Source organism: Lagopus leucura, unplaced genomic scaffold, assembly GCF_019238085.1.
Source record: "Lagopus leucura isolate 7727_CA_CO unplaced genomic scaffold, USGS_WTPT01 Super-Scaffold_100027, whole genome shotgun sequence".
In the NCBI taxonomy this organism is placed as follows: Eukaryota; Metazoa; Chordata; class Aves; order Galliformes; family Phasianidae; genus Lagopus; species Lagopus leucura.
The window spans coordinates 2055628-2071139 of NW_024962278.1; the positions used below are offsets into that span (position 1 = coordinate 2055628).

The 15512-nt window shown below is 37.3% G+C and overlaps 1 protein-coding gene across 1 annotated transcript in view; it reads right to left on the minus strand.

The window, feature by feature from the left end:
* DOCK2 (dedicator of cytokinesis 2) overlaps nucleotides 1–15512 on the minus strand; it is a 155205-nt gene that overhangs the window by 119443 nt on the left and 20250 nt on the right. Inside the window, exons 9-21 of the mRNA XM_042880726.1 lie at nucleotides 14995–15076; nucleotides 14405–14540; nucleotides 13797–13872; nucleotides 12648–12724; nucleotides 12095–12220; nucleotides 11094–11218; nucleotides 7009–7107; nucleotides 6237–6309; nucleotides 6059–6162; nucleotides 5044–5227; nucleotides 4845–4942; nucleotides 3668–3757; nucleotides 3310–3410 (exon numbers count right to left, since the gene is read on the minus strand). Coding sequence (XP_042736660.1) covers nucleotides 3310–3410; nucleotides 3668–3757; nucleotides 4845–4942; nucleotides 5044–5227; nucleotides 6059–6162; nucleotides 6237–6309; nucleotides 7009–7107; nucleotides 11094–11218; nucleotides 12095–12220; nucleotides 12648–12724; nucleotides 13797–13872; nucleotides 14405–14540; nucleotides 14995–15076 — 1371 coding nt within the window. The remainder of the gene's footprint in view (nucleotides 1–3309; nucleotides 3411–3667; nucleotides 3758–4844; nucleotides 4943–5043; nucleotides 5228–6058; nucleotides 6163–6236; nucleotides 6310–7008; nucleotides 7108–11093; nucleotides 11219–12094; nucleotides 12221–12647; nucleotides 12725–13796; nucleotides 13873–14404; nucleotides 14541–14994; nucleotides 15077–15512) is intronic.

The window sequence follows — 15512 nt, forward strand, 5'->3', positions numbered from 1 at the left end:
CATAAATAAACAAAAACAACCAAAAAAATCAAACGAGCGCTTGCTTCTTGAAAAATTTAACGGTTCACCAGCTCTGCTGATGAAACTTCATGAAGTGAATTATTGCATTTTGACATTTTCACATGGAAATAACAACTCCAGTAATGCCTAGCTAATGCACAGAATGTACATATACACATGTATTTATGTGTATATAACAGACACAACCTCAGCCCCAGTGCACCATCTTATCTCCAGCTGCAGGACTGAAGTTCCATAATCTCAGCCTTTCGGGCAACTGTGGCACAATATCCATTGTGATTTCTATTTATTCCTCTGTATTGCTTCTCTGAATTCACAGCTCTGTGGTGAGTTAGAATAAAATTTATCTGACTTATGTGCAATGTCAGTCCATGGAGGGTTCCTCAATTCTCAATGTTAAGACATCCCAGAACTCTATAAACAAGGTACAAATGGATGACTAAACATAAACAGAAAGAAGACATCACAGTTTGGCCGTAAGATCGTATCATCTCATTGTCTGAGCCCTTTTTTGGCTCAGAGTTTGCTTTCCGAGGCATTTCTTCCAATAAGATTCTGACTTAAATAGGAGATGAGTAGTGAGTGTTGCCGTGCAGCAGCTGACATCACTGTGTGGACAATTTTACATTTGAAAGCATTTCTATGGAGCTGTTTGCCTCCAGAAGAGATTGCTCAGGGCTGTTTACTAGCAGAAGATCTGGTCTGCGACCAAATAACTCCGGCTGCTATGGGAGAGTGGGGAACGATACCATTGTATCCTGTGAAGGTAAAATACAAGTTGGCACCTCCATGCTCCCTCTTATCTGCTGGCAAGGCCCAGAAGATGGGAACAAGGAGCTGTCTCTCCAAAAGGAGCTGACTCAATCACTTTGGCCTTTGTACTGCCTTTGGAAAGGGTTTCCATCATCGCTGTCAACCAAACAACCATCCCTGACAACACATCACTACTGAAGATTAATGTCTGAACTATGAAACACACAGACCAACTGTGTTGACTATCTCTATCTTGCTTCCTACAAAGACTCCTTGCTTTTATTTCCTCTCTTTTCTATCACCTGTCTTCCCTTCCCTATCTCCCTGAACAACTAGGATTTGCAATAAACTGGTTGGGCTAACATCTGACCCGTTGTGTCTTAATCTCACCATCAGGCATCTATTAAAAGAAGCTCCTCTCCCTCCTGTAAATTGGAGCAAGTCACTCTTGGAGTCAAAACACTTATTTAGGAATGACTTTCAACAGAACTTCCTTTCTTGGCTGAACGACAGGTTTAACTGGTCTAATCAGTAGCATCTGTAGACACTGGGTTCCAACTACAAGCTATGACAAAACTTCAAGTTACTCTAAAGTGAAGATAATTAGCAATGAATCATTGCTAGCATCAGAAAATGCCTCAATGACAACTACCTCCGTAGGAAAGCTACTGATCAAAGTTAATCTGTTGCTGAACTGGCAACATATTTCCACCTACTATCAATTTTCCTACCTCGCACCCAAAGCTATCTATCTGCTCAAATCTCCAGAGGCATAAGGCTCTATAAGATCTTATGTTTCACTTGGACACTGGGAATGAATGAACAGTAAGGAAAATCTAAGACAAGGAGAGCCAGTCCTTTGTTGATAATACTTCACATAAAGTACTCCTATAAAAATCATCAGACCCATGTTTGATCACAAAATAATTACCCACAGTCCAAATCCAGACAACTGTAGCTACAAAACACCATGGATAAAAGCAGTGTCCTACAGTCAATTTCTTCCCACAAATCTAGGGACACATTCACACAGAAGAAAATGCAGTTGTTGTATGTCTGAGGCACAGCGTCTCCTTCCTAACTATGAATTAGATCACATACAGTTATCTCTATGTCATAAATTCTGATTTAAAAATAATTTATCTTTCACATGTGAGGAACCAGTGATGATAAGAAAATTCAAGATTTTTGGAACAATCATAACATGATTTTTAACTCCACAACTTTGATTAAATCATAAGAAAATACCAGCTAGGAAAGTCTCGTGTACTTTAAACAAATCAGCCTGACCTGAGAAGTTTCATACCCAACCTCCTCTACTTCCACAACAGTAGAAAGCATTAAATTGCATATGCTAATTACAAATTATATATGGAATGAAAAACAAATAAAGACCGTGTAGTTTGTTGCTTGTTGCTTGAGCTTTCTGAAAACAATAAAGCTGACCCAGCTTTCCTGGAACATGAGAAAGGATTGATTGTGCACTGCAAGCAATCTTATGTTCTAATGTAACATCTGAGGCACATTTCATTCTAAGCTGGAACTGCAGAATATCCAGCACAGAACAGAACAATATGTTCTCAACTATTCCAAGCTTTCAGCTAAGATCTTTCATCTATTATTCAAATCCTAGATTAGAGTTCTGCTTCAATCTGTCACCCCAGTGAATAGTCAGAACAAGACTTCGGGCAGATGAAAAATATCTATCTATTCATACATCCTGTTAGCACTTCCCAGAGATTAACAGAAACTGTGGCATCATCTTGCTTCATAAGACAAAGGAATTTTATCCTACCATCACCTGAAAAAGTAGTTAGACAAAGGAATCTAGTATTAAATTTACTGCACAATGCATGTCTACTGTTTCTGGTCTCTACTAATGTTAGTCTTCCCCTTTGAGCATTATCTTTAAGCTCCATAAAATCCACAAAATTCTGTCCCTGACTCTACTTCCCACTGCCATAACCACAATAAGACTTCAGTTCACAACAGACAATGTAGCTAAAAAAAAAAAAAAAAAATTCCATTTCACTGTGCCTAAGAATTTCTGGTGCAATACTGGACAGTGAATTGCATATGAAGAATTGACAGTTCACAAACATTTTTTTCCCTATGGGTTTGTTTGCTGTAAGACAATATGTGGAAACACACCTAAGTGGTTAAAGACATTCCTCACTTAAAGCACTTCAGATTAGAAACAGGAATGCAAATGGAGAGGATGTATAGCACAGCATCTTTTGGCAAATTTCACAGGACATAAGTGAAGTACAGACACAGCAACACAATCCAGACAAGAGAAAAAATGAACCACAAAAAATTATTTAACCCCAAGCTCATCTTTTTGTTAATTAATTTTACTCATAATCTGTAACTATTTATCATAGGCCTTTTCTGTTTGCAGATAAGCAAACAGCAGTATCAAAATAAATGTTATAATTACTTCAGAAAATCCACAAATAGGATTTGCTCTCCTTAAATTTGATTGCAGAGATTTTAGAAGAAATAAAAAGGAAAACAAAAACCAAAACAACTTACTTGTATGCCAAGGTTGCACTAAAATGCTGTTGGATATATGCTTCCAAAACAGTGTTAAAATGTTGAAACTTACGGTCTGCAATGAGTCCTATGATATATATCTAGGTAGAAGGAGATACAATTAGCATTTTCCATAAAGTCACAGTTTAGATGAAAACATTAAGTCTGCTGAAGATTTTGTGATAATCCACCATTTTAAAAGTTTCATAGGTTTAAAAGAATTGTTTACCAAATAATAATATCCTGTTATCTTGTTGAGAATTTAAGGGCAATTTCTTGAGATAAGCAATTTGATATTCATTCACATTCATAGAGTTTTTTTCTTTCACAGCTTAAATCTTTCATTGTCGGTTCTTACCAGTGCATCAAAGACAAGGATATCATACTCATTACTGTGGGAATGTTCCATCATGATGTTAAACAAGGCATCCAGAGTATCCTGGAGAAACTATAAAAAACATTAAATCATCAACTGACAACCAGTTCAGCTTGAAAAATGCACAACTGAGTTTACAGACAGGCAATTTTGTGTTTCCCAAGTTGGAATTTTTAGAGACCTTTGCTGAAACACCAGATAAATTCAGAACACACTTCTGAAGATTTTGGCTCTAGTTTCCTTAAATGATGAACTTAAATCCTCAGACGTGAACAAGCAACAATACACACTTAGCTCAAAGCTTATGGAATTCAGCTAAAAATATTATATGAACTACATATACCTACCTAAAACAGCATTCCTAGTTCCTTAATGATACAAATTAGGAGTTGCTACCGTTACCTACAGAAGGTGGTTAAAACCACACTTCTTACTTCTGTGGCCTGATTCAAAAACCTTTAAATTGAAGGAAGGCTCCTCAGTGATTGGACAACCAAGTGTTTGTGGGGTTTTGTTTTTGGCAGAACAAAAATTTTGTTTTCATCTGGGAGGAGAGGCAGGTTTTCATCTGGGGTGGAGAGGGATAATTTGTGGGTTTTTGTTTGTTTCTTCTGAAGTAAATTCACCTTCCTCTTAAAGAAACTCAAGAGACACCTGCTGCTTTTATTTAAAAAACAAGACATACAAACAAACAAACAAAAAAGACTCCTAATCTGAACACTACATTCCTGGTTGGTTTAATCCTTTTTAAATCTAACAAGGACTACTTATTTGTTCCTCTCTCATTTCAGATTTGAGAGCAAAATTCTCTTTTCAAATTTATCTTATAATCAATTTTGGTCATTTTGGAAACTGCTGTTTCTTTTTCTTCCTCCATCAGAATGGAGAATTTATCTTAAACAGGATCATTTACTCCTGTTTCAGAAATGTTCTGCATATTTCACAGCAGAATACTATTGATGCTGTCTTGTGACTAAAGTCTGTCTTTATCAGCATAATGTAAGCTTGTGATCATCTGTTTATACACACACATCCACATACAGAGCATAAACCACTAGAGTAAGTTAAAGAAAGAGCAGAAATCTAATAAAAGCATTCAGAAAGGAATCCAGTATTGCACTGTTGCCCAGTATTTGTAAAATTCCAACAAAAGATATACTTTCACAACTTCTTCTCCATCCACAATCTTCAGTTTTTCCAGGTTCTCCTGCAGCAGCTCTGGCTTCATGCGCCACTTCAGTAGACCTAGTAAGCCCACTATCAAAAAACAATTGACAAACATTGAAATTCAAGATGTGATTTTTCATTTGTGCAGAAATGTTCTTCCTGAAATTTCTACCTATTTAGAAGATACATACCATTCTGAGTTAACTTTGTAGAACAAACAAGAGTTGAAATATAAAACGCATCTCGTGAGCTTACTGAGAGCCCTCCTGCAATACTTGAGTTTCTCCCTAGGGTTGCTGCTTTATTCTCTATATGTAGACGTGTAGAAGGCAATGTCAAATATGCACTAGCATCCTCCATTTTTTTACTGTCACCCTGAAAAATAACATAGCTTTTATCACATATTTAATGCCATTGAATTTAAAAATAAACGTACTTTGTACTTCCTGCAAAAGTAAACAAAAACTACATTTCTATGGCCTTAATTAAAAAAAAAAAAAATTATGCAGAGTTAAAGTAGGGATTAATTAGATGAAGCTTCATAACCAACATTAACTAGTCATACAATACGGTTACCACACTATTTTGGTCTAAATATTTGCCAATTTGATGTGTAAAAAGCAAGTAAATAGCTATATATTAGCATTATTTTTTGTTAGAGTATGTAAACAACTTTCAGTTGTATGCATCTCACTTACTATTTGGTATGGCAAACTAGGTTACTGAAAACAATCTCATCCATATAAAAAAATCATGTATATTAGCACCAATCCCTGGTTTTTCAATTCCCACTTCTTCACCAAAAACAATAAAAAAAAAAAAACAAAAAAACCAAAAACCCACCAAACCAACAAACACAAAGAGATTACATTCCATGAAGAGAGGAATCTCTTTTCAGCCAGAACAATGGCACATTTCCAGGTACTCAGTTTTCACATGACTTTTTAATTCAGAAGGTCAAAATCAGATAAAATCCAATAAAAACAGGAGGAAGAGTAGCTGTCTCCCATTGTTCTTCCATAAATTCTTTGCAATTAAAACACAGTATAATGTTTAATACCCACAGGAGTTGCATACTTTTATTTTTAACAGATAAAGAATGTTTTTGTCTTAGACAGAATAATAAAATGCAGTCAAAGACGATATATTTTTAGAATAGTCTCAGTCAGGAAAAAAGGAGAAAAAAAAAAAAAAAAAAACCAATACCTTTAGGACTGACAAATCATGGATGCCATCCTGAAGAGTTGTTCCATCCTCCTTCATTAGCCTTATGTAGGCCATTGCAAAATTCTTTTCTCCTTTATCTTTAGCTGCAAAACCAATATTTGCAGTTGACTATAAGTCAGTTAATCACACCTCACAAAAGAAAAAATTCCTCACTTACACTCTTGAGATGACCTGTGTCTGAACATGAAGCGCAGATGCACCCTTTGCATGTCTTCAATAGGAACTGCTACCTTTAATAAAAGCAGAAAATAAATTGTGATCAATTTTTTCCACATCCTTGAGTACAATCTCAGAATTACTGCTTTTTCTTTAATTACCATTCCTACTTACAACAACAAAATACTCAACAAGAGGCCAATTCTTAAAATACTACTAATAATATCAAGCTAATAATGCTAAAACTTCAGACTTGCACTCCCTTGTGCTTATTTACAACTCACCCTCCCTTTAAAACTCTGACTAAATAATATTCTTCACATCGACTACACTGTCCGAGGAGATCTACTGTTAGTAGTGACGTAACCTATTTCATATAAGGGTGGAAACACAGATTTCAATGTCTTCCTATTCAAAAAGCACTTCCATTCCGTTCCCACCCTCAGCAGAGCACCCGGCTGTAGCAGCAGGCTCACTGAATGTGGCAATATCACCTTCAGCAGGTGTCTTTAGAAAGTCATCATGCTTGCTATCAAGCCTCAGACATGCTTTTTAAGAACTACTTCTAGAAGTCTCTGAGCATTTTCTAGTTAAAGGCACTAACGCTAGATTTGATAACTAAGAGCTGATATTTAAGAAATTCAAGTTTTGTGGGTTTTTTTGTGGTTCAAAAGAATATTTTTTAGTTCTTTATTATTTCCCACGCAGCTGAATTTTTATCCTCACACGAGGCAGCACCAAGCGAAGGCGCACAGCAGCAATCTGCGCTCTACCTTTAGGGTCTCCATCCAGCGCGGCTGTTTGACCTGGTAGTAGAGAACCGATCGATATTCGCTCACGGGTTTGTCCCCTGCTCCCAGGCAAACAGCGTTCTGACAAAAAGGAGGAAACAAACACTCTTTAGCGGCTCGTTAATTTTTGTAAATCGTTGTGACTCGTGCAAAACCAACGAACCAACCTATCTGCCGGGAAAAGCCTCTCCTCGCATCCCGGCTCCGGGCAGCAGCGTTTACCTCAACGCGAGGCGGGAACGGGCGCGAGACCAGCGGCCACGGTCTGCCCCGCAGCCCGCGCTGGGCGCGCTTCCCGCCCACAGCCGTGGCGCCTTCCACAGCCACGCAGCGACGGCGCCTTCCATGCCTCTCTGGAGCTCAGCCTGACGAGTCAAGATGAACCCTTACTAACTGAAAAAATCCCATGGTTAGGGCTAGGCCGCCCCAAAACCCTGCTAGGCTTCAGCTTGAAGCCTTTTGGAGCCTGGGAGGTGCAGTTCATAAATGCTTCATGTACAGGATTGGCACTGGTCACGGGGCAAGAGGGGCCATCTTAAAAAAAAAAAAAAACAGTGTTGAATTTGGGCCTGGTGTCATTCAAAACAAATTAATGATGACATTATCAACAGAAAGGAAGCCTTGACAGGAAATTATGTTTTCCAAGGCTCTGAACGCAAAAAACCTAACGTTTCCCTGGTACTGGCCCTACCACTTGATGGCACTGCACAGGGTGGCGCCGTGGCTGTGAGAGCAGCGAGGTACCGAGCAGAGCCCGCGTTTCCTTCCCAGCCGACGAGCTTAAGTAATGAAGGCGTTCATCTCTGTTAGCAGGGCAGGAACACAACGCAACAACAACCCAGCTTTAATTTTTCCATTGAGTTCTCCCCTGATTTTAAACTACTCAGTTCTAGCAGAATCACAGAAGTATCTGTGTACTAAAGGAGATTTCTGAACTGGAAGTTGTAGATGCACCAACAGCACGTCCTATATTTTCCCCCAGTGTTTACAATGTTTTAATTTTTTCCTTTTTTTTTTTTTCCCCCTTTCAGCCTAATTTCCTTTCCCTACAGACTATTCTAGATCTCTTTAGCAAAAAAGAGAAAAAAAAAAAAAAAAAAAAAAAAAAAAACCACAAAAAACAGAACCACTTTAAAGACACCTACCCTCTCTATTTTCACTTGCAATTCATCCTGTTTTGCTGCTCATTTTGATAGAATCCCACAATATCCCCAAGTTGGAAGAGATCCACAAGGATCACTGAGTCTAACTCTTTTGGCTCCACACAGAACCACCCAGAATTCAAAAACTGTGCCTAAGAGCATTATGCAGGCATTCCTTGTATTTTGGCAGCTCAGGGCCATGCTGCCCAGGGAGCCTGTCCCATGTCCAGCCACCCTCAGGTGAAGTTTTCCTAGCACCCATCCTGACCCTCCCTGACATTGCTCCATTTCTCATCTGATCAAACTCCACAGCACAGATTACACTGCTTTACTGTCAGAGCCAGTACAAACCCAATTTAACTTCCTATCAAGTTTAAAAGGGAATCTGTGAAGACTCTCAATGTACTTCCATCTTCCCTGACTGATTATACGTGCAGAATAATCACTAATGGTGATAGCAGAGGACGCGTGACCACTGACATCTCACAACCAATCGTATGTGAAACCTCCTGAAAGAAGCAAATGTGCTGACTTTGTTACTGAGAGCACAGATGAAGCTAATTTTACAGAGGATACACTAAGTAATGCAAAGTTGAATCTTTGATGCTAAAAGCTGTGAATCTTCAAACACCAGGGAAGACATCTGGTGACAAGAAAAGAAAGGTGCAATTCTGACACATGAAGGTTTCTAACACCTGATCTCTACAACTTACCTACAGAAAGGTAAGTCTCATCTCCACAAAGGGAGATTTTTCTAGGTTTATGTACCAACTTGTTCAAATGCGTTCTGCGACATTTACTTCGTACAAGAGGCCTTTTGCTCATAACAGTAAATGTTCTTCTAGCCCTCTCAATTGAAATTAATTTGATATGTAAACAGAGCCCACAAATTCCATGTTTAATGAACATAAATTTGTTTTTGTCTGAATTATAGATAACAACAATAAGAAATATTGAAGTTCTTATAAATTCATAGTTTTGGAAGTTTGCTGTTACACATTTCGTTTTGGAGGCTAAAACAGAAGAACAGCTGCTTTCTTTATTACTTGTATTCACTGGTGTTTCAATCAACCCTGGAAAACTTGCTTAAACATGTCTGATGCGTATTGCCTCCAGAAAAGAGGCATTTTTCGAACATCAGTCAGATCACAAAGGGACAACTATATTTTCTGCTAGCATTTGGAGAAGAAGTCCACCTATGGATATAAACATACATAACACTGAAATGAGAGATTTAATGGATTGCAATATATTAATTTCTTTAAAGAATATTATGGCATGTATTTTAAGCATATTATCTGCGACTACAACTAACAGAATTTAATGAAGTCTATTTCACAACAGTAATCTCCTGCACATGCAAGTTCCATAATAGAATGGCTTAGGCTGGAGGGGACCCTAAAGATCATCCAGTTCCAATCCTCTGCCTTGGGCAGAGGTGCCAGCCACCGGATCAGGCTTCCCAAGATCCCATCCAGCCTGGCCTTGAATGCTTCCAGAGATGGAGCATCCACATTTTGGTGCAACATGTTCCAGTGCCTCACTACCCTCCGAGTAAAAAATTTTTCCTAACATCTCACCTAAATCTGCCTTCTTTTAGTCTAAAGCCATTCCCCCCCAGTTCTGTCACTATCAGACTGTGTGGTGTCATTCCCCTTTCTGTTAATAAGCACCCTTCAAGTGCTGAAAGACCACAATGAGGTTTCCCTGGAGCCTTCTCTTCTCCAAGCCTGACCTTATTTAAAGCCTTGCTCCCTCAACCTTTCTTCATAGTGGAGGTTCTGCAGCCCCCCTTTGGACCCACTCCAACAGCTCAACATGCTGCCTGTGCTGGGGAGTCCAGGCTTGGGTATGTTACTCCAGACGGAGTCTTAAAAGGGCAGAGCAGATGTGGACAATCACCCTCACTCTGCTCGCCTCTTTTGATGCAGCCCAGGATACCATCAGCCTTCTGGGCTGCAAGATCACACTGCTGGCTCACGTCCAGGACCCCTAAGCCTTTCTCCGTAGGGCTGATGGTTAGGTGTTCTCAGAGATATGTGATCAGGGTTACTAGTTCTTGTGTGGATCCTAGGTAGTACATGTGTTTAGGATTTTCTTTATTCAAGCTTTGAAGCTACTTTTTAGGTCAAATGTTTAGCTGTAATTCATGAACACATTGACATTGCAGCAACTCATGAAGTACAATGAGCTTTTCTAGCTTTATTTTATCTCAGAAAGTGTCTGTATGATTTCACCCTCATGATTTAAAGAACAATATGAAGCTCATAAGGTGGAAAATTCCCCTGAATACTGAACTGGTTTTAAACTGTCTTTAGGAAAAGACAAAAATTCATAAGAACAGAAATAGACTAACAAAAAGACACCGTAAACATTCATGCTGTGCATGTGACCTGTCCACACTGCTCTGTTCTCACTTCTTTTTTTATTTGCCACGTACTTCACTGAAGGAACAGTTTTCCTGGCACAAATCCAGAGTTTTGTGGAAAAAAAAAAAAAAAAAAAAAAAAAAAAAGGTACTTCACACATTTAAATGCACAAATATATTCCCTCCACAAATTCCCACACACAGAAAAACAAAAAACAAAAAAAGAAAACAACCCTGGGAGTTATAATGTAGTAATTGTCAGAAACAGCTTTTAATCTGTTTGCTCATTAGTCATAGCTAAAATAGGTCATTCATATTTACTTCTTCTCTCCAGCAGTTTTACAGTATTATGCAAGACATTTATAGGATTTGAATAGATCTGTTACAGTCAACATCATAAAATTCATCTATTGAAAGATGCCAAGTTGGGAATAAAGTTTTTGTATAATGGTATTTCTTTAGAATTTGTAAGACTTATTTCTTTTTAAGGCTTACTTCTCTAAAACACTTCATGTTTATATGTCCATCATACAGGGAATAAACACAAAGCAACTTACTGGTATGGTTTTCCCTTCTTCATCACAAACACACATTATTACTTCCACACTTCTCTGAGTTGTTTTATTGTATTTATCAAAATCTCCATACAGCAGTGTAATGTAAATGTCATTTCTTATGTCTCCTAAAAAAGAAACAGAAAAGTTATGAATGAGAATGCTGTGAGAATATAAAGTCAAATGACCTTCACAATAATTTTTCAACAGTGAAACATGCTGCCATAGAAAACGTCTTATTTTCCATCCAAACTTAAATTTTCAGCCCTTTCACTCTTAGCTAAGATCGTATGATGAGCTGTGTGACGGACTAAAAACAGCATTCCTGTAAGTGGCTTCAATTTACTCTCGTCCTGCACTGACACCTGCTGGTGAGATGACAGCAGGATGCCATACTGAATTCTGGCCAAGTACACAGCTGTCATTCTAGAAGGAACTTCATATTTTAATTGTCCTATGTGAAGAGATTTAACGTTCTCCTGTTAACAAGATTTAAAAGTATCTACATTTGAACTGAAGGTGTGGAGGTTTGTCTTTTTAGGGGGTTGAATTGGTTTGGTGTTGTTTTTTTGTTTGTTAGTTTTTTGACAAAGCACTGTAAATAGTGAATTTAATTGGCAACTATATAGTCACAAATCGACAATCAGGAGTATGGTATCTCATTTTTTCCATTATTATTAATAAAACACAGTGAGAAGTTGCAAGAAAACTGAAGTTAATTTAAGATTCAAGTAATCTCTATTTAGCAAACAAAAAATCTATGTTGAAGAAACTCAGATTATCCTTTACTGTCTTTTTTTTTCTGTTTAAGTACTCTGTAACACTTTCCAAAGATTTCACTGTTTTACATAAACCTCTAGTTTTGAGACAAATTCAACATGTAGAGTGAATTCTAGAGACTGAGTTACCTATTACAGATATCAGTAATTAAGTAGTTGATGTTCATTAATGTAATGACAAAAAAAAATAAGTAAACTCCCATTATAGAACAAAGAACCTCCTACCTGGCATGATTATTTCAGGAAATCCTAGCTTTCTAGCAACAACTGTTGTTCTGTCTACAAGATGTGGATAGTCCTTCCTTGTTTGAGTCACATCTCCAACAAGCATTTTCACAGTTACCCAGAGACCTATTAGGAGGGGGAGGGAAAAACAAACAAACAAAAAAAAAACAATAAAAAAAGTAAAAGACTGCATTTATACTGAAGGAAAGGAAAAACAAAACTAAACTAAAAACCCACCTGTATTCAGATTATGCTCTCTTCTATTGACCAAAATAGTAAGAATTCACTTCTCCCACTTTCCTTCACTGGAAACAAATGCTTATAATCCAAAACACTATCTAGTAATTTAATAGATTAATCTCCTACAATCTCAACGTCACAATTCTTCCCTGCCAGCTTGAAAGTTCACCCGTGTCCATGTCCATCCATAACCATACAGTGATAGCACAGAATCATAGAACATGAAAGCCTTTCTCTAAAATCTAAACTGTATAAAATGAAGTGCCACTAAAATCACTTGTTTCTTGATTTAAAAAAAAAAATTGTACTTCACCTTGACCACCACTATCTCCTTTTGATGCTGTGATTTTGCTTAGGAGACTGTGAAGAAAGTCACTCTCTGCCACTACCCTGCAGGAATAAAAACAGTGACTACTAGGAATTAAGCAATAAATGTCAGAACACAGATGAAGAACAGTCTCAGATCTCTTTGCTGTATCTGACATTATTATGACACATTCTGTAATTTCATCATCTCAGACCGAGTTACAGAGACCATTCACTCTAAACATAGAAGTCGAGTAAAGTGAAAAAAAGATGAAATGAACAACTGAGGGGCTGTGGTCTGTGTGGCAAGCTGACCACAGTATGAATGCCTGTCCTTTTGTAGCACAGCACAACCTGAACGCACACAGCAACATGCCAGTCCAGCCCAATTTTCATAATGAACAACCTGACAAATAAACTTCAAATTGACTTAAATGACTACTGAAATTACGAGCAAATGCTCACATAGCAAACAACTTGGATCAAATCATAAACAAGTGAAATAGGCTGGAAGTTTGAGAAGCTGATTTATTTTCAGAATTAAATTTATTCACCATAGCACATAACAGTAGTGCTATGCAGAATGTGCAAATACCTTTCCAGTGAATACTGACATCCATCCATTTAATTTATGAGTATCACATTTTTAGGCAGCTGATGTCTGCCTATAATCCCCAAATATTACTTTCAAGATAGCTAACGTATGACCATCCCACTGCTTTACTTCACAACTCTTACTATGATTTTTCACAAATTTAAAACAGAATCAAGCACATAAATTACTAATTATTCAAACTCGCAAGGATTACTGCACTGGATATGTAACAATTTAGCTTTTGTTGTTGTTTTTGTTAAACAGGACATGAGAGCAGCTGACTCACAAAGAGCAGTTGTAGCAATCTAGGTTTATTTAACTTGCTATGTTGCTATTTTGCTGCTATGCTATGTTGCTATTTTGTTGCTATGTTGCTATTTGTTAACTTGCATCAAGTCTTAAATGCCTTTTAAAGTGATACTTAAATAATTAACATTACCACAGCATAAAAACATTAAAGGGAAAAATTATTTTCTCTTGAGGCGTTTCACAGGTCATTTTGCAGTGAAAGATACGTTGAAGTTTTTGTGTACAGCAATAGGATACTTATGACTATCTTACGGATGAAAAGGTATGAAATGTTGCTTTTCTTCATCACTTTCCGCTTTTCCTTTTATGATATCTGTAATATCCATGACTAGAAAAATAAAAGAAAATTATCAACATATAATGGCATTGCTGAATATCTCCTCCTGCCCATTAATACAGTATATTATATACATTCTTGTTCCTCAGGGTAGATATAGATTTTCATCAGCAAGCAGTGTAAAGCAATAGGGGTAAAATTGTGGAACTGAGCTTCTACTGCAATGTGCACTTTACAAACATGAGACTATGTGAGGACAGAATTACTTTTGTTGACAGGATCAGACTAGAACTATGTGTGTGCACATTCACCTTAGTGGTGCTGTTGGCACATAATCAGTGGTTTTATTTCATCCACTCTTACTAGTGCTCTACTACTTAGGAAATTAAATTCAAAAGCACAATTCTGACACAAACTAAAATGCTAATGTAGGTTCAGCCTTTTCAGACTTCAACCATTAAGGATAGAAGATAGTTGATATGGCTATTTTAGATTCTGGCATGCTGTGGTAGATTCTACTGCCCAAGGTTAGCAATTATCAATTAACTCCTGCTTCAGATAGAGCACATGAGACTTCATTCACCTGCCACTCCAAAAGGCCTCCTTAGTCCTTGTGTGTATTTCTTTGAGTTACTATCTTTAAGATCCATCCTTCCAACTCGGACTATTTGACAAACCAAATAAACTTTATCTCTGCTAAGGTCTTTATTTCCAAGATCCTAAGATTTAAAAAAAAAAAAAAAAAAAAAGAGAAAGTATTATTTGGGGAAGAATTAGATTGTAAAATTTAAGAAGGACCTTCAGTAATTGTGAGTCTAAATAACCAGTGGAAAAAAAAATAACCGCACAACAACTTGAGTTCACAGAAAGGATGAAAAATTCTGACACGTTAAAATTGAAAGCAAATGTAAGCTAAGATAAATAAAGAAGCAAACAGTAGCTACAGCAGATAAAATATCAAACACATCAGTAAATTAATGCTGCAGACATTAGAGAAAAGGTACAGACAGGACAAAGTCGCTGTCATAAAGTACTCAATGACTGGTCATTTTGCTCTGTTTCTAAGATAACTTCTGTTTCCTTCATCATCTTGCTCAATCTTCTGATAGCAACCACAGAAAAGAGACAATCTGATTTGAAAATAACATATAAGGATATCTGAAAAGCACTTACTGTAAACACTACTTTCAGATTGTTGAGCATATCAATTTCCTTTGGAAAGCCTTTACTCCCCCATCTCACCAAGTAGTTCTCACTGTTTTGAAGAAAAGTTTCTTATTATCATGTGATTTTAAAATTCTTCAAAGTAAGTAAAAAAGGCATGTAACAGACAATAGCATGTGGTGATTGTTTGAAGCTAAAACCAGACTAAAACACAGTAGTAGTGTATGAAACACCACCAGTAAACTTTGAAAATAACTTGAATGTTAGACAAAATGGCACCCTTTTTGAGGAAACAGACACCATGAGCTGTTGCATAGAGATCATCAGCAAATCTTACACTTCCTTTTACTGTATGTGTTCTTCACGTTTTTATCTCTCACCTCAATTTTCAGCACTTTATTTCACATACAACCCAACACTCCCCCCAAGAAACTTAAGTGATCAATCCAGTGACATCCTGAGTCATCCTTCCAGTCACCTATTGGTATAGACAAATGCTGTTTTCATTATTGTCATCTGTACAGATT